Below are 26,396 nucleotides of genomic sequence, written 5' to 3' on the forward strand. Positions count from 1 at the left end.
AGGAAGGAGAGAAGCCTTGTTGGGATTCAAAAAATCAACTGGGAAATGGCTTGTACAGAAATTCCCCTCCAACTTTGCACCAGAGTAGTCGACCCACAAGCCTTGGGGAGGGGATGGATGGCGTCCAGCGCAGAGGCCTGGTCACCTCACTTGCAGAGAGGGGCTTGAAGGGCAAGGTGGAGGTCCTGGGCCAGCTGGGGTGAAAAGCCCTCCCACCTGTCTCCCACCTCACCCATCCCCATCCCTCCCTTCTCTGAACCTTTTGCTCCTTCTGGAGCCCTTAATTGTCCTTTAACTCTTTGTTTTTTACTAGTTCTGCCTCTGCAAACGAATCAGATCCTATCTGATCTATATATCTCTGTCTCTACCTATATATCTCGAGATATCAAAGTCGGTCAGAGATTTGGCCAGCTTTGAGATGGGGCCTGTGAGGGGGACTTAGTTTGTCTCCTTATCGCCCTCCTTTTTGTCCTCCAGCAGGATAAAAAAGGGCAGGAGTGCAATTTTTGGAGCATAGATCAGTCACGTTTTCTCTCCTTTCAAAAGGAGCACATGGCAGAGCCAGCTCCGTTGGCCCTTATCCCTGCTACAGTCTTTTATTTGGTTTCCTCTGCTTCTTGGAGGAGTCCTCCAGGTTCCTGTGAGATGCTGCTTGACTGCTGGTGTCACTGGGCTTGGGGGACCTCCAGCTCCTGATGGATAACTGGCTCAGGTCGAAGGCTCAGAAACCCAGTTCCAGGGCTGCCTGTCATTGTGTCAGTCCTGAGAGCAGGTCTTCTCACACCATGTGTTTATGTTTACACACCGTCCCCATGGCTGCACACATATGCTGCTGCAACATGCAGGCAACAAAGCTGCAGGCAACCAAAAAAGGGTAGGAGGCAACGAGGCCAGGAATACCAAATCTGTGACATCTTCCCCCAAGGAAAAGCAGCCATCTCCAATGACTTGATAAATCATGTTTTATCTCCTTTTAAAAGGAGCACGTGGCAGAGCCTATTTATCTTGATGACATTGTCCAGTCTGCACTGTATCGTCCCTCTGACGGGGAGATGGCCCCTCTGCCTGGCCTCAGAGAGAAAGGGATGAAAGAGAGCTTGAGGGGGAGTCTAGGAGAGGAAAGTGAATGGACCAGCAAGTATCTGCTAGGCATCTGCTGCATGCAGGGCCTTGTGCTGAGCAGGACGTACGGCACCACGAGGAGGAAGGAGCTGCAGACCGTGGCCTCCGGTTTACATCATATGTGGAGAGATGAGAGACATGAATGGGGAACAAGTCACACACGACATAATGAGTTAGATGGAGCAGGGCTGGTGACCAGTACCTGTGGTGACAAAGAAGTCAGAGATGGCTGGTAAGGTCATCACCTCCGCCTGCCGCAGGCTGCTTATGGGAGCAACAGGGGCTTTGTTCTGGCCACAGGGGGGCAACTTGGCCAGAGGTGCCAGGGAGTTAATGGTCTCGGAAGTTCAACGATGAGCAGGGGGTCGGGGCAAATAACCGTGAGCCTCCCCGCCCTTTCTTGGGATACCTCTGAGGCGGGGTCTGCATTATCCCCCAGAGTCCCCAGCAGAACTGCATGCTGGAGGCCCAGCGATTAACTGGCACTACAACACTTCCTTCCCTGCCCTGCCTGCCCCATTCCCCCACTGGTGCATCGCAGAATCAAGATAAAGGACTTGCACTGGACTCCTTGCTTCTGGGTCTGCTTCTGGGGAAACAGCCTAAGCTAAGGCAATGTCTTTCTTTTTAGTACTTCATTTGGACCTTGGCCGAGGAAACTTAAGTGGATTAACATGCAGTCTACATATTTGTTCATAGGCAGTAGCGGTTATCTCAGTTAGGACTCCTTTAGTGCAAGTAATGAAAATTCATCTCGAACTAGTTTAAATAAAAAATAATTTCATTGTAGGCGTAAAAAATAAAAAAATAAGGGATTGTAAGCTGACGAGGTCCTTGCAACCTTTAAGGTCAACCAAGGGTTGCCTCGCCTAAAAAAATAAATAAAAATAAAATTAAAATAAGTTAATTTCATTGTTTTATACAAGGAAAGTACCAGGTAGACCCTGGGTTCAAGAATAGCTATCTCCAGGTACTCAAGTGATGTCAAAGGAATCGGCCCTTCATCTCTTGGCTCTGCTTTTCAGTGAGTCAGGAAACATTTACTGAACACCTACCTTGTGCCAGGTGCAGCTCCTTTCTCTCCCTCGGTTTCTTTCTCAGGCAAAAATAAAGACGGCCCCTGGAAGCTTTAGGCTTTCATCCTGCAAGTTGCTGTGGGAGACAGTGGGCACCGGCAGAAGTCTCAGGGCTGATCCTCATCGGGTTCCCTGCCCACCTCTGTGCCAATTACTGTGACTCTGGTGGTTTTCTAGGTGGGGTTACATGGTGCCGGGGGTGTGGTTAGCTCCGTCTGAACCACAGGGACTAGGAACGGAGAAGGGAAGGTCTCCAGAGGGAAGTCAGGTGGACTTGGGCAACAGAGGTAAGCAGTGAGCAATTCACAACGTACTAGGTTCCATGAGCCTTAAGCTGAGTCAGACAGGCCCCCGGTGGAAGGGAACTCACAGATAGCTGTAACCTACAGCAGAATGTGGCAAGTGCCTTAGGAATGGACAAAGCGTGTGGATGTTCTGGAAAGACGGAGAGTAGTCCCAGCTTGGCCAATCAAGGAAGGCCTCTGAGGTGGGCATTGGCAGCCACCGGGCACAGAAATGTCAGCTGTGTTAGGCCTTGAATGTCAGACCAAGGGGTTCAGATTCTAAATTTAACTGACTATAAAAGGACTGTGCATCGATCTATTTGTTATAATTGAATTGGCTAGCTCAGAGGAGCCTGCTAGGAAGGTCTGAGGGGCTGGCATTTCCTGTAAGTTTTGTGCGAACCTGTAGAAGGGTATACCAGTTCAGCAATGCAGTGGCCTGGATGGCTGGAGGCTGTATTCACAGAGAGGCTGGGGAACAGTCAGGCTGGGGTAGCCAGGCTACCGTGGCGTTGGCCTGTACTTGCCCTGGAAATAGCCACCCACCTATACTAAGAATAGAAATACCTGCCTAGCTGGCAGGATGTAATGCCGATTTCTCAAGGAGGGTTGGGCCTTAAAACAAAATACAGCATGTAGATTGGGCCATCTTTTGTATGTATTTTTGAGGTCACTTGGGAGCCACACCCACGTCTGGGCATTAATCCTACCATTAGACACAGACAAGGTGACCTGGACAAGATGGCAGCCTCTGGGGCTCCTCATCTGCCTAAGAGGTCCTGGGCCCTCAGCCTTGGGTGCCTCCTGCCCCCTGAAAGAGGTGACTGCTCCTTTCTTGTTTCCTTGACCACAAGCAGAGGTGGTGGCACTTGGTGGCCAGCTAAGATGCTGAGAAGCCAAGGGAGAGGGGATTGAGAGGGTAAGGGTCCCAGTTCCCTCTGGCAGCTTTACCTAGTATCACCTGGCTCACGAGCATCTCTCTTCCAGGCAAAATCCTCTTCCGGAGAAGCCACATCCGGGACGTAGCTGTGAGGAGGCTGAAGCCCATCGATGAATACTGCCGGGTAAGGCTGTGTCTGGGGGTATGGGAGGGACCGCTCCATCTGCCGGAGTCTGTCCATCTGTGAAGGAAGGCTGTCTGTACGAAATCCTCTGCTTTGGTTTAGCAGAGGTGTCCTGAGTCCTGGTGTTTCCTGGTCAGGGGGGTGGGTATGGGTATCCCTCAGAGAGGGGCCACCTCATGACTGGGCTACCCTCTGGGACACGAGAGTCTCAGGCTCACAGCTGAGCCTCTTCTCCTTTCAGGATACGCCCATTACAAAACGCTATTTTAAGTCACTTCCACTGCTCAGGAGCCCAGCTAGGGGACTTCTACTGAAGGGATTCTCTGTATGGCATTTTGCTAGACGTGGGAGAACTGTTGCTTTGAATTCCTTTTAGGCTGTTGTTGGAATTAGTTCTGAGTTCAAGAGCACTCAAAATGCATATTTGTTTATTCATAGAAGTCTTGATAGTTACAGATGTTCACATGCACATCTTTATAGGTGCCAGTGCTCACAGTACATACACACAAAGTGTGTGTACACATATGCATTAAAACAGGCAATGCCGGGCAGATGCGGGCGTGACAGAAACGTCATGAAACAGAGCCCGTTTGTCTTTCTACTTCGATGAGAGCCTAGGACCCCTGCAATGAGAATGAGAGGCCTTGGCATAGGCAGGGCCTCTGGGTAATTTGAACCTCTTACTGGCTTCATGAACTTGGGAAAGTTATTTAACTTTGTGGAGCTTCAGTTTCTACATCTGTACCTTAGAGAGGGGAATGGTGCCTGCCCAGAAGGTACTCATGAGGACGGAATGACCAACACAGGTAAGGCAACAGCATGTAAGGCCTTGTCCAGAGGAAGTATTCAGCACGTGCTACCGTTTTGGTGCTGTTACGAACCAGAAGCAATTAATGTTAGCACTGGGCACCACTGGCTTTAACGGAGATGGAATTTCTTAGTTTAATGAAACCTACTGAGGAGAGCCAAGCGGGGTGACGTTTTGTTGTGAGCACCGGTAGGTCAGGTCCCAGGGCCCCACCTGCTGCCTCTGTGACAGAAAGTCGCTTTACCACTCTGAGCCTCAGTGTCCTCATGTGTAAAGTGGGGGTAAAAACAACTGTTTCAGAGTTCATGAAAGGGATTGAGCAAGAGCATGTATATCACGGTGTTTGTCGCTTCTAAAATGCTCTGACCCTACATGGAGTTGTTAGGTGTAAGGTCCTTTTCTGTGCTGATGTTTTATAATCCTGAATCATTCTGTTTGACAATAAGTGTTTGACTGCAAATCAAGTTGCATCCTGAATCACTCTGTTTGACAATAAAAGTGTTCGAATGCAAATCAAGTTGCCATAACTGGCGTTCCCAGGCCTGTAGGAAGACAAGTGCTCCCATCTACTAATCTAAGTCTGAATTTCGTGACTCTGCCGGTTACACTGGTCACATTTTCTGCCTTAACCTAAAGGGATGCCGGACGATGACGTCCCTTAAACCAGAAGCTTCTTTTCTTCAGCTCAGTGCAGGCAGACCTCAGAGATGTTGAGGGTTCGGTTCCAGACCACCGCAATAAAGTGTGTCCTAATCTTTTTGCTGGTGAACGGTCTTGTCTTCAATCTGTAAAAAACGCAACATCTGTGAAGCACAAGAAAAGGAGGTGCGCCCGAATTCAGTTTTCTCTTTAAAGGGCATTTGCCATTTTACGTCAAATTGATAGCCGCAGCCTGAGCTTTTATTTCTCTGTATTCTTTTCCCAAGAATTAAATAAATGGTCAAAGCGAATGAAGGAGGCAGCAAAGGGTGGGAGGAGGCATCTTCCAGCTGGGATTCATAGCTCATGTCAGTCTCGGGCTCCTTGAGCTAGTGGAGCCCAGGCATCTGCATTTGGTGTCTGTGGAAATGCCGCCTCCTGAATCATCTGGAGAGGGCAACCAATAACATCTTATCTCCTGGGATCAGGCTTTGAAGAGAACTCCTGAATCGGGATGAGATTCAGGGAGGTTGTGGGGCCTCAGGAGTGCTGCTGGTGGCTGGGAGAGCCCTTTAAGTGAGGTCTGCAAGAGGAGGGGCCTCCTAACCTGATTAGCGCAGACAAGAACGGCTCAGAGCCAGGCAACAAGGAGCAATGTCACGGGTTCAGCAAGAAGCCAGACTTCTCACAGGCTGTAATTTACTCTGAGAATGGTCGGGGGTGGGAGGGCAGCAGAAGTGACCTTTAATTCTGTTAAACTAGAAAGCTCGGATCTGTGGTCTGATTGTCTGAGACCTTAGAATGACCTTGGAATGGTCATCAGGGACGAGGCGACAGCCGTCCATGGTCACTGCCACCCGGCATTGCATTTCTCAGCTCTGCCACTCAATAGTCCAATCTGTGGACACTCAGAATACAGCGTTTCCCTCAACGTCACTGCCCCCACGGCAAAGTCCATGGTCAATGCCATATGCAGTCCACTCCTTGGCCAGCCCCTTCACTTGTCTATGCCCTTTCTTGGACACACTGCTTAGACTTTCTGGGGTTTTTATTCCCAGTACCCTACGTAGGCAGCTCTGCTTTAGCTGTCTAACATCTTCTACCTTTGACCTGCTAGACAACATGGGCTTAGAGTCCAGGATTTGCTGGGGATTCAGACGCACCCAAAATTGTGAAGCTGGCTCTGCGCACAGAGCAGCCAGGTCCTCTGCCAGGACCCAGACGTGGAAAGTCTGACCATGCAGGGGACCTCCCCAGACTTCAGGCTCCCTGCCCTCGCCGGCCAGAGTCCCTCCGCCTAATGGTGGTTTCACAGCCCACATCTCTGTTAATTTTAAACATATATGGAGCAGATTGGATGAGCGTCACGGAAAATTTACTGAGCGCCAGCCAGTGATTGTTTTATGTGGCACTTGAGAGCCGGGTGTCTATCAAGAGGGGTTCCAAAGGCATTTCTTTAACTCCATAAATTAATTTAATGGGCAACATGGTTATGCGGTTAATACTTAATGGTTCCGTGGCCTCAACAAGTTGAAAACTTTCATCTCACTAACAAGAGTGAGCTATGCTTTAGGGGCTCAGACTAACAATTTTATAAGTGACTCCATTTACCCTCTTCCTGCCTGTGAAATACATGTTTGCAGTATTTGTCTAAGGGATAATACAGATATGCTGGGAGAGGAGGAGGGGGCGTGAAGTGTTTGAGAATGATCAACTCCCCCTTTGCCATGTTAATGGCCTTTATACAAGTCTCTGATTCCCCTTAGGTGTGACTAGAATTTTTTTGCTGCTCAAAAAGCTGATCTCGCTGCTATTCATCTGCCTTAAGCAATAGACTTGCTTTCCGGATCAATAGCTTTCTCTGGGGGAGGGAAGAGGGGTTGGCTGTAGTTAGACTGAGGGAGGGACTCCAAGCTAGTAAGGGGGTTGGCCTGGAAGGGGTAGGGATCTCACCACCTGACCCTCGGCATCTCATGGGCTCCTTCGCTTTTATTCCCATTTCCCAGATTCAAAAGCTGAGCCTATGACTTATGATGGTTCTTAGTCCCAGGTTTTCTCCCTCCCACAGTGGGAATTTTCTACCATGGCCCATCATAGGTTCTCATTAACAAAGAGAAATATTCATGTTGCAACCAAAACAGACTCCTTCAAGTAGCACCAAGTTTCCCTGGCATGCTCGGTCCTAGGCAGGAGACTAACTTTGTTCTTGTAGCCCTCATTCTGAGGGCGGGCCTAGCCAGGAGTGTTGCTGATCGGGGAGACTGAGGCAGAGAGCCAAGACTGATCCACTCATGCCTTCCCAGTGATCTGCTTCTCTCGGAGAGTCCAGTTGGTGGACTCTCTCCATCTGCTCTGGTCCAGACAGACCAGGGAAGAGGAATTCCCAGCCTGGGATAAAGCCGATTGTGTCTTTCTCCTTAAAGGCCCTCAGAGGAGCTGCATTGCCTATAAGAATCTCAGAGTGGCTCAGCCATGCCCTCTGTGGGATGCTTCCAAGTGCTGATCTGGCCTCAGCTATCACCTCTCTCCTCCACGCCCTGCAGCCCAGACTGCTAGAAGTGTGGCCATTCTCTACTAGCCAGACTCCCTTAGGCTCCTGCCCCTTGGCTTGTGCTAGCCCCTTGCCTGGGGATGCATATAGTTCCCACAGCACCCTTCCCAGAAGCCACCGGATTCCCTGGGAAAAACTGACCACCCCTGCTCTTCCGCTCCCCAGAAAACTCTGTGTGTGCCTCCATACCATACATTCATCCTCTGTAGGAGAGTGATTTCTGGGTGTCCATCTTCTGCAGACCAGGAGCTCCCGGAAAGCCACCTCTGTTATCTTTGTGTCCTCACTAACAAGCAGGAAGCCTGGGTCCACGTGGCTGTCCAGCCAGTATGGGATGACAAGATGCAAAGATCACACACAAACAGAGGAAACCTCCAAAGCCCCAATGTTCTAGAATCACTTGTGAAATGGCTTAAATTGAAACTGCAATTTAAATACTATTTCCATTTAAAAAAGAATTGCTGCATACATCCTTCAAAAAGAGAACTGTGTTTGAAATACTCTCCTTTATAGGAGTTTGGTGAGCCCCCAGCTTCCTAAGGTGATCCTAAGGAGAACAGTCTGGGCAGGATAGAGGCAGTTTCGAGAGTGAGGATGGGGGGCTGAGAGTGAGGTGCCAAATGGGCAGGACTTCAGCCCTGCTCCATGCCCCCACCCACTGAGAGTCGCTAGGCTTTTACCTAAGAGATTTGATTAGAGACCAAAATGATGCAGCTAAAAAGAGGAAAATGTTTGATCCCAAGAGCTGTTTTACAACATTCAGAACTTTGCTTCTTGCCCTGGGACACACGTTCCCCAGAGCAGTGGGCTTCATGGAGGAGGGTCGTTACAAAACAGAAGGTCAGGGCACAGACTACCCAGGGCCGCCTTCCAGTGCTACTTTTACTTGCAAAGACCAGGCTTGGGCCTGCTGTGGCTGGGTGGAGGTCTCAGGGACACACAATGCAGCCACCTTCTCCCTTATCTAAATCTTCACCATCTGGAACGATGACACAGCACCAAATAGTGGCCCATGTCTGGCTCCCAGTAAATGATGCTGGGGCCCAGGAGCTGGAGACTTCAGGGCAGGTTAGAACTGGGGAAGGGGTGGCGCGCTGGAAGTACTGGCTGATGGCAAAACATGGATGGCTTGTTAGCACCTTCGCCAGTCCTAGGCCAGTCCTAGGCACTCACGGCCCTTGGCCCCTTCCCTTGCTCTGTTTTTCCAGGTCTCTGTCAGCCGTCTCTCTGACCCCCTGGCCCACAGAATGACAAGGTTGGAAGCGGATTGATGTCAGCTCAGGCCACATCCTACAGGGGCCTGTGTGCTCTAAGCAGCCCATGGGCAGCGGCCCCTCCCTATTTGCTGAGGGCTCTGAGGGCATGCTCATTCTAGCTCTTCTCCCACTTCGGAGACTTCCAGACCCTCCAACCTCACCTGAGTCAGAGCCCTCTTAGAAAAGTTCGATGCAATTGATTGATAGATCTGACACTGAATTCACTGATAATGGTGCTGTTTAGTCCTCAACTGTTAAGGCGGGAGAAACTTCAGAATGTCTCTAGCCTTGACTTGTCCCATCTGTTCCATGGGTTGTCGATAAAATTGGTTGGAAAACCAGCTCCACAGTCAGAGAGACCTGTGGATAATGGCCAGCTGGAAACAGTGTAGAGTAGTAGATCCCACAGAGCATGGCACTGGACTAGATGACCTGATTCAAAATCTTGCTACTTACCAGTTCTGTGGCCTTGGAAAATTACTTAACCTCTCTGTGCTTTCCTTAGTTTTTCCTTACGTAAAATTGGAATCATCATCATACTCATCTCTTGGATTTAATGTGATGATTAAATGAGTCCATCCCCCCAGGATATCATTATTATTAATAAATGCTGGCCTAAACAAAGCTCTCCCGGTTTCTTTCCTGCAGGACCTCTCAGAGCCTTTGCTATGCTAATGAGCATGGTGAGCTCCAAGGCCAAGATGGGATCTACGAGGCATTCTTTCACAAAAGCCCACAGAACTTGTTTTACCTTATCAAACAGGTGTTCCAGGAGCTATAGTTTGAGATTATAGAGCTAGTCTGTTTTATCCTAGAAGAAACAGCCCAGAGAGGTGAGACAAGTCACCCAAGGTCATGAAGGAAGTATTGGAACTAGAATTGAGATCTCCCGACTCCCTTTCCTAGAATACATCTTTCTAGAATACATCATTGCTTTCGCCTACAGAATAACGACAAGACAATAGTGTAACAGTGAACATTTACTGAATGTTTGCTCGGAGCCAAGCACTGTGCTAGGCTCTTCATATTGATGATCTCGCTTGACCTCCAAGCAGGTGGGTGACATAGCAAATCCATTGTACTGAGCTCAGTGAGGGCAAGTAACGCATTCAGCATCACATGGCCTGTGAATGGCAGAGCCAGGACTCAAACCCACGTCCGCCTGGCCTCGAGGCCCTGACCTAACCACACCGCGGCATACAGCTTGAATTTCCAATGGCAGGGTTTTAGGCCTGAACCAGGGGTGGTGCCCCAGAAATACACATGTATTGCATCCCCTCCCCGCCCCCGCCCCCACCCTGCTCCTCTCAGGATGGCTAGGTGTGGGGGTTCCCGGCTCTGGCAGTTATCCCCAGCCGAGGCCTCTGGGACTGACTGCTCAGCACCCGGCTCTCCTGCCAAATGATTTTGGCCAGAACTGGGATTTGCGGCGGCTCTGAGGGAAGCTGCTCTGAGCTGAGAGCCTCTTGTCAGCCTGAAATCAGGACGAGCCCTCAATGCGGCATCCCTCAGGCTCCCTGTTAAATAAAGATGCCACAGTGGTTCGACCCAAAGGCCCCTTTGTCTGAAGCCTTCACAGCCCACACGTCCTCTGCCCCTGGAATGCCAGTCTTTGAAGAGGCCCTGTGTTCAACCGCTGGTGCCTGTGAGCTGTGGCCCAGCCTGGGTCTGTGCCTGGGTGGGTGGCGGCACACTGAGCCGGGAGGCTGCTAGTGCTCCAGGCCGGCTGGAGACCTGCCCTTCCTCCCTTCTCTGTCTCCTTCAGGGTGGTCACGCTGGGAGCGACACTGCACACAGCCTGGGTCCCTCTGGTAATGGGTTCGTCCTGCCTCCAGCCAGAAGTACTTGCTCTGCACATGCCTGATTTTCACTTCTCTCTCTGTCTCTCTCTGCCATCTCTCTATCTCTCGATCTCCATTTCTCTGTATTTCTGTCTCTCTGTATGTCTCCATTTCTGTCTCTGTCTCTCTGTCTCCGTCTTTCTCTTTAACACACTCTCTCTCTCTCTCTCTCTCTCTCTCTCTCTCTCTCTCTCTCTCTCTCCGCCCCACATCTCTCTGTCTATTGGTCTCTCTCTCTCTCTCTATCCCCACCTTCACTATGTCTGTCTCTCTGTGTCTCTTTTCCACTTTTCTTCCTCGTTTCTTTCTCCCTTTTTCTTCTACCCTTCCTGGGGAAGAAAACTACATACTATGTGTGTTAAATGAAAACTTGAACACTGTGGGGGCAAATGCCACCCACCCTACCTTCTGAGCACAGGGCTTCATTCTGCCACTTACCTTAGTTGTGATTCACCCCCAACAGCTTCAGTGTCCCCGTCATTAACAGAGGCAACAATGTCTACCTCCAGGACAAAAATGGGTTGACACATCATCAGATGTGCTCTTGCAAGGGCAGGAGCTGTGTAACACTAGGGCACAACCCCATGTCAGGCACACACTGAAAAGCCCTCATTGTTTGTCGGATAACTGGAGAGTCAGGGGGCCTCGGACAGCGACTGACATGTGTTAGTTATGCATTAAATGTTAATTTTCCTCTTCTATTTCCTGGTAATTCATGTGGATGTAATCTGTTAGAGACCCTTGGAAAGCCATGAGCTCTAGAAGCAGCAGCTCAGAGGTGCATAATATTGCCTTATCAGCTACGGTAGGATCTTGTCTCATCTTGCCCAGGTGTGGGTTTGGCATGGAGAAGGGACATTGTGGGACGATGCCTAGTGATTGATGCCACACTTGCATTGTTACCTGACCAGCTCAGAGAAGAATTAAACTATCGCTTCCCTCTTCCTCAACACAATAATGATCTCGATGCATCCTAAGACCACATATGCTTTTTTTGTCCCATTATCATGTCCCACTACTACTGGATATTGAGCTTCTGTACACCAAAATCCTATTCATTCATTCATTCATTCATTCATTCATTCAAACAAATACTTATTGAGTGCCCACTCTGTGCCAGGCACTCTTCTAGGATCTGGGGACACAGCAGTCAAGAAATCAAACTAAAGTCCCTGCCCACCTAGAGCTGACCTTCTAGGGAGGTTTTTCCCACCCTTGACAAGGACTGTGGGCAGGCCAAATGACCTCCCTGAGCCTCCATCCCCAAATCTGTAACATACGGATGAGGCCTGACCACATGATCTCATCACGAGAGTTCCCAGGGTCCACACACGTGGAGGCCCCAGCACACTTGACACGGGGGAGCTGCTAGATTGGGTCATTGCACCTGAAGCAGCCCTGGTGGATGAGGCTGGGGTGGCTCAGGCTCGTGACAGGCTCCTTTTCGACCGACCACTTTATCAGCAAGCAGCTCCTCACTCTCCCAGAGTCCTGGGTTTCCCTCTTCTTTCTCCTGGCTCCGGCCCAGAGTTCCCTTGGCCCTGTCCCTCAGCCGTGCCTTGGTGGTGAACTCTCCTGTCTGTTTGGACCAAAGGATCATCCCAGTGTTTTCTCTCCATACTGAATTGAGGGGCCCAGGAAGCAGGACTCCACCTGGCCTCACCCTAGACCCCCAACACCTTCATGTTGGACTGGGCCAGGCCAGGGGTCCTTTGTGTCCCAGGCTGCGAGGTGTGGAGTTTGTGCTGGTGGGCAGCAGGAACTCGGACCAACGTCGGACCCTGATCCCTCACTTTCCAGCAGCAGACTCTCAGGCCTCCCTGGACAACAAGCTCATAGCTGGCCCATCCTCATCCCTGGGCTAATATCCCCCGTAAGACTAGCATACCTCTCTGCCTGTCCAAATCCTGCAAACCTAGCTTATGCTCACTCTTCTAAGAAGCCTTTCTATACCCTTCAGTTTCTACGGCTTCTCCAGGCATCCTCAGCGTAGCCTAAATAAGACCCTGCTAGATCGGGCTCTTACCCACTCTCCTTTGATCGGTGCTCTCGGGCCATCCTGACCTCACTCAGCTCCTGGAACCACCTTGCTTGATCTCCCCGCCTACCTTGACCAGTTAGTTCCCACCCATCCTTCAGAACTCAGTTTCAGAGAATCTTTCCAAAAACCCCCTCCCTTTTAAACTTCCTAGGTCCTATCAGACTCCATGGTAGCACCCTGTTGTCCTTGGTGAAATTATAAACTTGTTAAATGGTTAACTTTTTGTTAAATAGTCAGTGTTTAGGGACTGTGGGTATCTGATGAAGCTGGCGTGGCTAGTCGGAGACAAGGCAGGTGGGATAAGACCTTGGATTGTCAGTCCAAAGATGTTGGACTTAGTCCGGGAGCAGGAGGGAATTCTTTCAGGAGTCATACAGAATGAGTAGTTCCTGGGGGCTCTGAGACCTAGGGTTCAACGATCATTGTTTTTTGTTTGACTGGCTGGTTGTTTAGTTGGGCAACTGGCTAGATGGATGGTTGATTGGTTGGTTGTTTGGTTGGCTGGTTGGTTGGTTGAGCTGTTGGATGGCTGGTTGATAGGTTGATTGGTTGACTGATTAGGTATTTTTATTTGTTGACTGGTTGGTTAGTGAGTAATTAGCTGGTTGATTGATAAGATGAATGGAAAGATGGAGGGATGGATGATAGCTGGCTGGCTGGATGGATAGATGGCTGGATGGTTGTTTTATTAGTTAGCTGACTGGTTAATTCATCGATTATCTTGTTGGGTAGGTGGGTGACTAGTTAACTGTCTTCCACAGCAGAGTTTTTGAGCTTCCCCCATCACTCTTGACCCAAGCTGGTCCTGCTTTTGGTCTTCCTGGTCCCAGTTTCATCAGGCTCACTGCTCTCTCCTTCTGTCTTTCCACAGGCGCTTGTCCGGCTGCCTCCTCACATTTCCCAGTGTGATGAAGTCTTTCGGTTCTTTGAGGCCCGACCAGAGGATGTCAACCCCCCAAAAGAGTAAGTGGCAGCTCCAGCCTCTCCCATGTGTTTGGGGGGTGTGGACTAGAGCTGCAGCCAGCCTGGAGGTCAAGATGTGGGCACACAAGGAGAGGGAGAGCTGCCGAGGCCAACCAGGCTAAGGAAAAATGGGCCAAAGGAACGAGCCGTTTCCCAGACTCCTATTGCCAAAGCTTGCTCCCCACTTCCCTTTACCCTGAGGTTGGCAAGTGAGGGCGTCTCTGCATCTGGGGAGCAGGTTTTTCTGCACCCTCTTTCTAGCTCACAGGTTATTGTAAAGAGCAGACGAGATGTAATGGCCATGCCGTTCAGACGCCCAGGATAGCAGTCATTGCCCTTAGTTGTTGATGCTACCAAGCTCCCAGCTGAAATGCAGGCCTAGGGGGCCCTGGACTGCTCAGGCTAAAAACCCACCTGCTGAATAACTCAGCAGTCCCAGGCTGCTACAACAGATGTTATAGCCATTGTCAAAAATAACAACGAATGTACCGAGAGTGTTTACCAAATGGCTTTTACCTGTAGCATTTTATGATGGACATTAGTAGCCCTGTTTATAGAGAAGGAAACAGGTCCAGTGAAGTTAGGTGATTTTCCCGAAGTCATACAGCTGGTTGGATATGTGACAGATGTCAGACTTGGACCCAAATTTCCGATTCCAGTTGCCCAGGGCTGGCTGCTGTTTCTATGTTTGGAGAGAAATAAGGAACCAAGTAGGTCTTTTTCTCTCTGGAAGCAGGATACTCTGGGCCTGGTGGTCAAGATGGCCCACCAGGCATGCTGGCTTCTCACACACGTGACCAGTCCCCATCCTGATGGCCTCTGTCTCTTGCTCAGAACATTTCTGTCACCTATGCACCCCAGAGTAGGTTCTCAATGGAAGGATAATCCTGTTTCCACGCAGGAGCTGATGAGCAGGAGGCAGCAGGGGAGGAGGGTTAGGTAGGGGAGAGGACTTGAGGGGATGGTAATTGATCGCTTCACTCCAGACCTCTGCTGCCCTGAAATCTTACAGGGCCAGGGTGGGTGAGAGAGAGGCAGCTGGGATGGATCCCACAGAGGGGAGGGAAAGAACAGAACAGAGGAATTGTCTGGGACAGGTAGGGAGAGGCAGGGGGCCATCTGGGGATGGGGAGGAGAAAGCCCAAAGACAAGGCTGTGTGTCACACAGCTCCAGGGGCATCACTCATAGAGCACGTTCCCTGAATGGTGCCCACGGAGGTAGTAAGCGCACAGCCAGCACACCCGCACGTGGCAGTCCTGCCTACAAGGGGCCCTTCTCTTTCCACCGTGCTGTAAGGCTAAGCCTAAAATGGCCTGGGTCCTTCGAGGGAAGAAAAAGTCTCACCCGGCTCTGAGGCTCGCCTGGCCTAAACAAAGGCCACCTCCCTTACTGGCTGCCACAAGCTTAAGAAACAAGCAAAGAAACTCATCAGTAGCTTAGTGCACAGTGTGTAGTAGTTGAGAACCACTGGGTGTGGGATGCTGAGTCTCGAGTTCATGGCCCAGCTCTGTTGCTTACTTGTCATACGACTTCAAGGCAGATCACTCCCTAAGCCTCTCTTCTCACCTGTACAAAGGGATAGGGATTAATCCCTGCTTTTGCTACCTCCAAGGATTGTGTACGAAACGCAGATGACATGAGGGTTGGGCAAGAGCTTGGTAAATGTCAAAACGTTACAAATATGTGTTCTCACGAGAGGGGGAAGCATCGCTCTCCCTGTCCCTACTGTGTGCCAAGCTCGTGAGAGAGTTTGCACCAGGAGTGCTACATCCTTACCCCCACGTTACAGATAAGGAAACTGAGGCTCACAGCTGGAGCTGGGACCTGAACCCACAATTTGCTGGTGCCGAACAGAGGCCCATGTTCTTTCCACTCCTCCCACCTGCCTCCCTGGTTCGGGAAGCAGTCGAGGCCAGACTGTGGCCCCGATGCCTCTCGGTGTGTCCTCTCTGTCCTCCTTCTCAGGAAGCAGTCGAGGCCAGACTGATGCCTCTCGGTGTGTCCTCTCTGTCCTCCTTCTCTGTGCTCTCCTGCCCGTCTTTCCTCACCCTCTCAGGGCAGGGGAAGGCTCTTGAGACTGGCAGCAACGTCCCTAGTCCACACCCAGCTCTGCCACTTCCCAGCTGGGATGGCCTCCTAAAGCCTTTCATTCTCCTTCTTCTGTATGGAGAGAGATGTCCCTTTCCAGGAGGGCTGTCATTACAGGCACATGGGATCTTGTGCCCACAGGAAGGAGAGGGATCATGGCCAGTGGGTGAAGTAGCAGGTGTATCGCCACAAAATCAGCTGACCCTGCCTTTGATTTGTGCCTTTAAACCTCGTTCTCTGACAGGCAGCTAAATAAATTGGTCCTATTTCACCTGTTAACCTGCATACTATTGGGCAACAAGTTAGCTTTTGCCCATCTCCAGAAGGCCACCCAGGAATGATGGAAACCAGGCCCAGGGAGACAGTCGTGGGTTGGCGATGCAGCAGGCACGCCTTTGTGGGGCCAGGCTCTGGGATCTCTGACCATTGCTCAATCTCTCTGCCTTTCTGTTTCCCATCCTTAAAACGAGATAATGAGGAACTCGTGGAGTGGTCAAGAGGGCTTACGGAGGTAACGTGTACCTGGCCAGATGCCATTGGCACGTAGGAAGCGCTCAACAGTTTTGTTCATGGAAAGTGGTGGAACAGGATGGAATGTGGCTCAGTGCACGCTCCACTCCTGCCGACCACAGGAAGCGGTTGGCTTCCAAGTCACCATGGCAACAGGGTTATCTGCCTTCTTCTTGAGGTGATATCAGTCATTTGGGCCCATTTACAACTGGTCTGGCAAGAGATGGCCTGAGGACAGGAACCCCTTCGGCACAGGCCTGAGGCTCAGGAAGCAGGGCCAGCTGTGGCCAGAGAGTTTTGAAGGGCTTCTCCTCTCCTGGCCCTGCTCAGCCTCCACAACCTGCCAGGAGAGACCTGTGTTCCACTGTAGAATGTGCTCGCCGTAAGAGCCCAGATGAGTGGGTGACCCTGGGCTGACAGGCTGCTGATCTATCGGCCTAGCGTCTACATCCTTCCTCAGAGCTGCTTACACCTTTCCAGGCTATTGTAGGTCTCCCCGCCTCCATCCTGAAACATAAACACAGGATCAAGTAACTGTATTTTGACTCTGGGGCGACTGTGGAGTGGCTTATCAAATTATCAAAGCCTGTGGATTTAATTGGAATTTTGCTGATAACCCGGGGCCTCTTTCAAGTGCTTCTGGCAGGGGCCTTGAGCATTAGGGGTGGGAGGGAGAGACTGTTCCTTTCCATCTTGCAGGGAAGGCAAGGCCTGCGACAGCCCAGGCTTGGTGGGGGAGGTGGGCGGCAGCCAGTGGGCAGCGGGCCCTCTGCCCTCACTTGCTTTGATCCCAGCCTCCTGACGGCTGGTGGTTGCTCTTCCAGACCACCGCCCCCAACCCATCCCAGCAAGAACGTTCTTTACAGACACCTTTGGTGAGCCCGCCATGGAGCAGCCGTGGTGGTTTCGACTCCTCGTGCTGCTGCCCTAGGAAGGTTGCTCGTGGCCCTTCCTGTCCTTCCCTCCTGTAACTACTAACGCTTGCCGACCTGTATCGCTGCTGTATGTGAGCGATGCTAAGGTCTTCTGGGGCTCCTGGCTCAGGACCCAAACCTAGCATTATTCTAGAGTCACCTCTTTCTTCCACACCCCTCCATCCAACTCATCAGCCCACCCTGTGGGCGCTACCATCAGAATATGTCCAGACTCTAACCACTTCTCACCATCCCCCCCACTGTGACCCCCGGCCAAGCCCTTATCATCTGTCACCTGGATTCTGGCCTCCTGACTGGTGTCCCTACTTCTGCCCTTGCTCTCTATGGTCTATTTTCAACACAGCGGAAGGAATGATCATTTTAAAATACACGTCAGATCATGTCACTCCTTTGCTCAAAATCCTCCATGCTTCCCATGTCACTCAGCGTCAAGGCCTACTCGGCCTGCCTCCTCCCCTCCCCTCTGGGGGCACCTGCTACTTACCCCCCATTTCTCTGCTTCAGCCACACTGGCCAGATTGCTGCTCCTCATACCTGCCAGACATGTCCGCACCTCAGGGCCTTTGCACTGGCCCTTCCCTCCACCTGGAACACCCAGCCCCTCCCCAGGAGAGCCCCGTGGCCCACTCCCATCCTTCCTTTCAATCTTCACCTGGAATAGCTGCCCAGTGTGGCTGTCCTGGCCTCCCTGCTTAAAACTCCCCAGCACCTGCTGTCCCCTACCTGGCTTCATCTTTCTTCATAGAACTTATTACTTCCTCACTGGTGACCTGTTCATTCATGGCTCCAGGAATATAGGCTCCAGGAGAACAGGAATTTATACCTGTTCTGTTCATGTTCTATCCCTAGCGCCCTGAGCAGGTGCTCAGGAGATCTCTGCCGGATGAATGACTGATGTCATTCAGGCTTCATGATAGTCGTGCATTGTTGGTGGACTGTGGTGTGATTTTACAGAGCAGATCAAGGCTCAGAGCTCAAGTAGCTCACTTGGCAAGTGGCAGGGCCAGGATCCAAATCTGGGCAGGCTGGTGAGTAAGATAAGATGCTTCTCAGCCTATCCTGTGTGGATCTGGGGCAACCATGTGTCTGCCTTGGGGTAGAGAGGGCCCTAGTCATCAAATCCTGTAGGAGGGAGATAGACAACCCTGGAGCTTGAGGGAATTTAGTACAGGACAAATCCTGAGGGGTCCTGGGTGTTATTCTGACAAGCATATGAGCCTGGCTTGGCAGAAGCCACACCCAGCACCCCTGCAGTGCCTAGAGGTGACCCCCAGCTGTGCAGTTGGCCCACCTGCCTGGCACAGCATCCCGGGGCCACCTGTGCTGCTTCAACTCTCCCTAGCTTTGCAGTGTTTGACACCTGAGAACCGCCTGCTGTGCCGCTGGGCTAGGGAGCCAGGTGTCACTTAGCCTGGCTTCTGCAGGCACAAGAGCCCCCAAGCAGCGGGTGCCTCTGCTCTGACTCCCACATGGTGTCCCAGATGGCAGACAGAGCTAAGTCAGGCCCAGGCTGGTTTGGCAAGACTCACAACCTAGTCAACCACATGACCCAGCAAATACCTCTTTTGGTTCAAGTTTAAATTCGCATCCCATTGAAACAGTGAACTTAAAGGTTCTCGAAAGTGTCTACAGACATGCCACCCTGAACAAGCCCGATCTCGTCTGATCTCGGAAGCTAAGCAAGGTCAGGCCTGGTTAGTACTTGGATGGGAGACCACCTAGGAAGACCAGGTGCTGTCGGCATAAAAAAAAAAAAACAAAAAATAAGGTCCTTGCAATCTTGGTTATGAGGTCAACCAAGGAATGCCTCGCCTAAAAAAAAAAAAAAAGTGCCTGTGTGAGCTCTGTCCTCAGACCCGCTGCCCCTGCCCCAGGTGATAACATTCCTCTTGGGAAAGGCCAGGTCATCAGGAAGAGGTCCAGCCCCATGAGGCCCACAAGGGCCTGTGACTCACCTCTCCATCTCTCCAGCCGCCTGGCCCACTGACCACCCTTTCCTGTCACAGGAATTCCGCCTGCTATCCTCAGCCTCCAAGCACATGCCCTGCTGTTCCCTCTCCCCGAGTACTCTCCCCTCTGTCCCCTCTCCCCACCCACGCAGAGACTGAGTCCTACTCAGCCTTCAGGCTTTTCCAGAAGGCCCTCCCTAAAGCCCACAGCCCGGCTGCCTCAGGAGTGGCACTGACTCACCACACTGGTCTGTTTGGAGGGGACCTGGTGTCTGTAAGTGCTGAGTGAACCAAAACAAAGCCAGGGTCCGTTAGCAAGATTGAAAGTTCAACTGCCCACTGTTAAGGGAGTAAAGAGCACTCTCGACCCCTCTGGAGTTAGGTGGGCTGGACTCAGAGAGCGGCATTGCCCCTTCCCTCTCTCTGCCTCAGTTTCCTTATCTGTAGAGTGGGAGTAAAGTGGCCGCCTCTAAGGGCTGTTGTGAGTATGACGCCTTAGCACACACCTTAACAGACCTGGCACACGGGCAGCCCTACTTAAGGCCAGCGCCTGCTGTCATCCGTGGGCAGCCCTGGGCAGGGAGGGCACAGCAGTGTGAGGCTCCACGTCATCTCCCTGCTCACCCCCACCTCGTCTGCCACTCACAGCCACAGGGCCGGGGCTGCGGCCTCCTTTCCACACCTGACCATTGTTGTCTCTCTGCTCTTAGCCTGAGCCCTTGGTCAGAATGGGCATGATGCGTTTGGCCCCTCATGTCACAGAGGGGAAAACTGAGGCCCGAGCCGGGCTGGTGTGCCCCTCTCTCATCACACGCTTAGCACCCTGCTTGTTGACCTGCTGCCAGCCTCCTGGCACAACAGCACCAGTGGCACGTAGTGGGCTCACGCAATGGGTCACCTGCTCCCTGCCACCCTTCTTGGTTCTAGGCCTGGGCCTGTCTCCTGAGCTCATTTCTTCCCGCTGAAGCCAGCCGGGATCCTGGTCGAATTCTTGAAGTTGCATGGGAGGAGCAGAGCCTTGCTGGACAGGTTCTTGCTCTTCAGCCCTAGGGCCCCAGAACCGCCCCCTTGTGGCCTAGAACAATGGTTCAGTGTTTGGAGGGACCTGGGGTGAGAGGCAAATGGGCCCACAGCCAGGTCAGAGTCGTCTCTGCCGTCCTGCCCAGAGATCCAGCGGCCATTTGGCCCAGGGGTCTACCCTCAACACCCCTGCCACTTGCTGTGTTCATGGGACGCCCCGCCAGGCCAACAGAAAAGGAGCGGGGGCTGTCATACCTGGCCGGGGCAGAGCACCGGGTTTGGGCCTGGGCCAGGGGCTTGTTAAGGTGGCACTGACTTGGAGGGCGTGAAGTGAGGCATTTAGGGACAGAGGACCAGAGCAGAGGGCAGCAGGCAGCTGCTCTGGGCCTGGGGTGTGCACAAGGTCAGCCCCAAGAAAGGGCATTCCTCTTCAGGGTCTCCCCAGCCTCCCTCCCCATTTATATTCTGGAAGGGGATTGAGGCTGTGGCTACCCTCCCCTGGGGAAGGCAAAATCCGGGAGGACAGAGGGGACTTTGCCAGCCTTGCTTCAGGACTTCGCAGGAAGACAGAGGCAGTGTGACGACAGTGCAGTCAGGATGGCCCTGAGAATTTGGGGAGACTCCTCCAGGATCCCCCACATCCTCAGTCGATCGGAATCCAGGCCAGGCCTGCTCAGGAGTCTGACTCCAGATGTCAGGATGCAGGCTTCCGGGCTGACCGCAGCGTGACTTTGGGTTGACGAAGGAGCCTTTCCTTCTCTGCATTCACACCTACCTGCCTGGGTGCCGAAGAGCATTAAATGAGATGATGTGTAGAGCACATAGTAGGTGCTGAATCAAGTTACCCTCTTCTTTTCCTTCCTCTTCTCTGAGAGGCAAATGGAAGGTCCTGGGAAGAGCACTGGAGAGAGAGTCTCTGATGCAGTCTTCCTTCACTCAGCACATATTCACTGAGCACCTACTATGTGCCAGGGACTGGGTCGGCTAATGAACTCAAGGCTACCACTAGGCTGAAATTTTGAAATGAATTAAACTAACTCCAGAGACCACAATTAGAACACCCAGCTCTGCTGGTGGCCTTGAATGAATCCCTTCACCTCTAAAAATCTGTTTCCCCATCTGTGAAAGGGACCGACGGTACCCACGTGGCAGGAGAGTCGTGAGGTCGAGGGCCATGGACTTGGGTCCAGATGAAGACAGGAGCTGGGCTGAGCCTTCCTGAGCCTGTCTCAGCTATGGGAGTTCTCGCCAGGGTCAGTGTGGCACTACCGGGCACCCCACTGGCTCTTGGGAACTTCGAGGCATCCGTGTTCCTGCCCCCCTTCCCATGCTTTGCTGAGTCCTAGTCAGACAGCTCTCCATACCCAGCAGTCCTGGCCACCACCTGCCCAGCCAGGGACGTGTCCCACACTGTCCTTCCAGGCCCTCTGCCACTGGCAGCCGCATAAATAGCCTCTTTATGCTGATGGGCAAGAGAGCCAGCTAGATATAGGAACTGTGGGTTGACAAGGGGCTGGGAGCTGGAACGGCATAAAACTTTATGTAAGACCACCGTTCTCACCCCCTGCCATGGCCCCCTTTAACCTGGGTGGGCAGGTGGGAGGAAGGTGCCCACAGGAAGCTGTGTCCAACCCACCTGAAAGGGGTGTCAGCTGCAGGGAACAGGAACTTCTGAAGGCCTGGCTGTTGTGCTGGGTGAGCAAGCTGGAGGGAGGCCGCCTCTAACTTGCCCGTTTGGTCCCCACTCATAGAGAGCCCTGGGAGGGTTGCATCTAGGAAGAGAGAATTGCTTTGTTTTCAGGGCTGGCAAAGAATCTTCAGCTCTCTCAAGCAGGGGTGGGAGGGAGGAGCTGGGGTAGGGAAGGGTATCGTGGTACGAGGGTGGGGGGTGGCCTGGGTACCCCGTTATTTTCTCAGGTTTGTGCTTTTTGTGTTCCTGTGTTTCCTCAGCCCTGGGAAGAGGGTCATGGTACCCAAGGTCCCCACATGCCCACTCCCTTGCTTCAAAGGCCATGGAAGGCTTTAGAGGCACCAGCTAAAGGCGTGAGCCCCCCAAGAGCCCCTGTAATTAGTTCCCGCACCCTGTAATTACCACCTCTCCATTGTAACCAGTCCTTGGTTGCTACCTCCCCACAGAGAGGCACGGGACCCATGGGAGTGGACACAGCTCAGCCCTGCCTGTGGGGACAGACAGACAGCTCAGGCGGGGCCTGGCTCACTGCTGGAGTGGCACCCTGCTGCTCTGGTTAGCACCTTAGCTCCTTCTCTGCCTGGTGCGTGGCCTGGGAAGTATTTGAACTCCCAAGGCTGCAGATTCTTCACCTACGTAACGGGGCTTATAACAGCGGCTGATCCAATGGAGGGCCACGGCAGCAGGCCAGCCCGGCCAGGTGGTCAGTGAGGCTTTCCTGAAAAGGCAGCATTCAAGCTGAGAGTGAGGTGGGAGCCAACCCCTGAAGGGAAGTGGGAGGGGAGGGCACTCATGTCAGAGAGGGTCCCTGAGACTGTGGCAGTTTCCAAGAATTGAAAGAAATTCTCCTGGAGAGGGAGAGGATTGACTTGGGTTGAGCCCAGAGGAATGGGTCTGGGGCATCCAGTGACTTCGAATGGTCGTTAACCCTTTCTACACTTCAGCATCAGGTGAGGGAGAAGAATTTGGGGCGGGGGGGCAGGTCTTTCCTGGTTCTGACATTCAGTGATCTTATCAGAACCAGCTGGCATGGCCATGGTCCAGGCATGTAACAACCAGGGTCTGGAGTAGGGACTGATGGCTGTAGGAACAGAAGACATTCATAGCAAGTCAGATGTGGAAGAGACAAGCATTCTGGGGATCATATGACTCCTTCCCCTTCTCAGGACCTATGAGTTGAGTCTTAAGGTTGATGGAAGTTTAGGCACCACTGTAACTTCAAGTGCCTTAGTTAATGGGATCTGTGTGTATCTGGCTCCACCTCGTGGCAATTTGGGACATTACAGCTGCCAGCACCCCAGCAGGCGCCTGCAGACTGGGCAAATAATGCTAGAAGCTGTGCTGGGTCCTTGAGCACGATCTATCTTATTCAGCTATCAGTACAGTCTGTGAGGTTAATGCCTCCTCTTTGCAGTTAAGGAATTTTGGGCTTAAATCGGTTGAGTTACCTCTCAGCTTAGTAAGTGTTGGAGGCTGAATTCAACTCCTTCCAACTCCAGGTCTACGCCACAGCTGACCACATGGGGGCGTGATGAAGAGAAGCACCAGGGCCATGGCCAGGGCAACTTGCTCCCAAATGCAAGATGGGAGGGAGCCTTCATCTGCCCAAAGGGCAGAATAATTGAATCAGGACCCCATTGTTGCTATGGTCATGGGGTAGGGGCGGCTGATGGTACCGTCGAGGGCACTTTCCACTTGTGGGGATTCTTAAGGGGAATCCAGGCTTCTCATGGGCCTTCATCGCCGAGAAGGCTCAAGAGCCCCAGAGCCAGCTCAGGGAGCACTCACTAGTGGCATCAGACCTCTGAGGACGGGTGCTGTCTTACTTCCCCAAAAGGATGAACACAGCGAGGATGGTTCTGGACACATCTAAAAGTGCAGGTCTCCCTTTCCCCAACCAGACTGAGACCCGGCCTTGGCCTGGGGTCCAGCTGTGACCCCAGCCCCAGACCAAGCCCTTAAGCTCCCCACTCCTTCCCCAACACAGGCACAAGGGCGATCTCCTGTCACCCCCACTGCACCCCCAGCCCGAGGCTCTTGCTGTCGGAGGCTGGCACATTCCTCCCCTCTGCTCCTGTCTGAGGAGAGGAAATGTATGTCAACAGGGCTCAGTTCTTTCCCCAGCCGTGTGCGGCTCTGATTTCTAGACCTTCCAGTAGTTCCAGCTGCTTGACCCTTCACAGACTGCCTAATGGCCTGGCCTCCTCGGTACAGCTCTCACCATGGATTAGGGGCCCGGGCCTGAGGGATGAGGGTATCCATTTCAGTGGGCACTTTCCATACCTATTGATTCCAGTGGCCCACTGGGTGCTCACCTTGAACTTCATCCCCACCCCCAGGAAGTACGTACACAATTTGGCTACACAGGCTACGCCAACTTCAATGCTCACTTTCCACCGAGCATCTCAAAAGGCCAGTGCACGGGCAACGGACTTGGGGCCTGAACTGCAGGAAGCCTGACTTCCTACCGGGGCAAGTTCCAGGCGGCCCAGGTGTTCGACAGAAAGCAATTTACATGTTTTCGCTCATTTAATTTTTGCAACCGTCCATGAGGTGGGTACAGTTATTTCCCCCAAATTACAGATAAAGCCACTCGGGCACAGAGACATCACATGACTTGCAAAGCTGATAAATGGCAGAGATGGTTAGAACCTAGGCAGTCTAGTGTGAGAGCCTGGCTTTTACCTGTCCTGTCCCTCAATAATAAAGCTGGTCAGGTATTTAGCACGCTGCCTGGCACGTGCTCATAATAAGTGAGACCTGTGATTACTGTCGCTATTTGGAGGGCTAATATGTGCTGGAGGAGAAGCCAGAGGCCAGGGTAACCAATGCTCACACAACACCCGCTGAGCAGCCTGCAGCTACTTGGATTTGCAGTGTCTGCAGCCATCAAGTCAGCCTCTCCCATCCTGGCTGTGTCCCACAGAGAGACAGGAGGGGAAGACTGCCCCCAGCCCCAGCCTTCAGAGCCTAATGTTCCCGACATCCTCCAGCCCAGCCCTCAGGTTGCACTGACGGCTTCTGCAGCCCAGAGTGGGGACGTGACTTGCCTGAGGTCACCCAGAGAAACTGGACTCACATCAGGTTTTTTTGACTCAAAGTCCAGTACTCTTTCCGGCTCTCAGAAACCTTCCCAGTGGATTTACAGAGCATTCCCCAGGCTTGGAGCATCCCGAATGCTGGCGAATGGAAGTGGGGGGAGAGTCGAATCCTCATGGAGACTTGAAAAGAAGCCTGGCTGACGGACAGGGAGGAGGGGCCAGCTGCTCTAACTGGCCAGGGAGGTGGGAGCTGGGCTGCGGTCAGGTCTGATTTAATTAGGTAGAGTAGAGGCAGGCTCCTGATTAGAGAAGGCTGTGCCTGCCAAGCCAGAGAATTAAAGGTTAGTAACTAGGAGTGCCCAACCCCCACCCCGCCTGGGAAAGAGCAACTGCGAGCCTGTCTCGCGTGGCCAGAGACACGGGGAGACCTGCCATGCTGCAGGCAGCCACCTCGGGAACCAGAGGACAGTGGGCATGGGTCATCCCCACGTTGGCCTGCACCCAGCATGTCTAGGTTAAGCCCCTACTGTGTGCTGGGCACTGTGCTAAGTTCTGTGGGCTACAAAGCTCCTGTGGGCCAAAGACAGGGAGAGGTTGATTGTCTGGGTTAGAATCTTCCAGAAGCTTATCTGGGCCCAGGCAGTATATTCGGGAGGTGATACCAGGAGACACCGGTGAGGAAGTGAACAAAGGCAGCCAGAAGTGGTGCGTTATCAACCAGCTACTAGGGCTTCCTCCCGTGGGGAACTCTGGGAGCCAGCGAAGAACTCTGGGCTACGGGGCTGTCCCAGCTTCGCCTGTGGGCCCAGACTGAGAACAAGGGCTCGCGTGTGCTCAGGAGATGCTTCATATACATGATCTCAATTCTCTTGACCACCCCAAGAATAAGATACTATTATTGCCCCATTTTCCAGATGAGAAAACCGAGGCATAAAGAGCTTACCTAAGGCACTAGCCCAGTGGCAGAGAGGAGATTTGAATCTGGCGTCGGCTGACTCCTAAGTCCGTGCTTAGAACCATCATGATCGTTCTTGTCTCTTTCTTGGCCTTCTCACTCTGCAGACCTCCATGAACACCCCCTGCCCTTGCCCCTGCCCACCCACCTCTGCTCAGAAGCCTCCAAGCAGGCACTCGCAAGCCGCCTTCAGCCCAGCCTTCTCTCTTCCCCTTCTCATTCCTCAGCATTCAAGTCCAAGTGGAGGTCCAGCTCCCCCAGGCAGCCTTCCCCTTCTCCGCACAGCCCCAGCCCCCACAGATCTCCTGCCCTCCCCGGGGTCCCCTGCACTCCTGGTCTGTGCATCTCCATCGGCCTGCTTGACCACCTCATCCCTGGAACACTGGTGGGAAGAGAACCAAAGGGGACTGGCCCCTCCAGGCAGGCCTTCCTGAGAGCTTTAGCCAAGGCCGACCTCAGGCCTTGAGCAGACTCACAATCACAGTCCAGTCTCCTCTCTGTTACAGAAATTCAGAGCTAGGTGACAAAAGGCCTCAGCCCCAGAGTCCCGAGGCCAGGGAGA

General features: G+C 52.6%; 1 protein-coding gene and 1 pseudogene across 1 annotated transcript in view; both read left to right on the plus strand.

Annotated features, from left to right (window-relative positions):
• Positions 1-26,396, plus strand: part of SH3PXD2A (SH3 and PX domains 2A) — a 214,242-nt gene that overhangs the window by 96,585 nt on the left and 91,261 nt on the right. Inside the window, 2 exon segments of the mRNA XM_025039155.1 lie at positions 3,470-3,546; positions 13,554-13,645. Coding sequence (XP_024894923.1) covers positions 3,470-3,546; positions 13,554-13,645 — 169 coding nt within the window.
• LOC112470218 lies at positions 18,804-18,922 on the plus strand (annotated as a pseudogene).

The sequence above is a fragment of the Pteropus alecto genome, unplaced genomic scaffold (assembly GCF_000325575.1).
Source record: "Pteropus alecto unplaced genomic scaffold, ASM32557v1 scaffold177, whole genome shotgun sequence".
In the NCBI taxonomy this organism is placed as follows: Eukaryota; Metazoa; Chordata; class Mammalia; order Chiroptera; family Pteropodidae; genus Pteropus; species Pteropus alecto.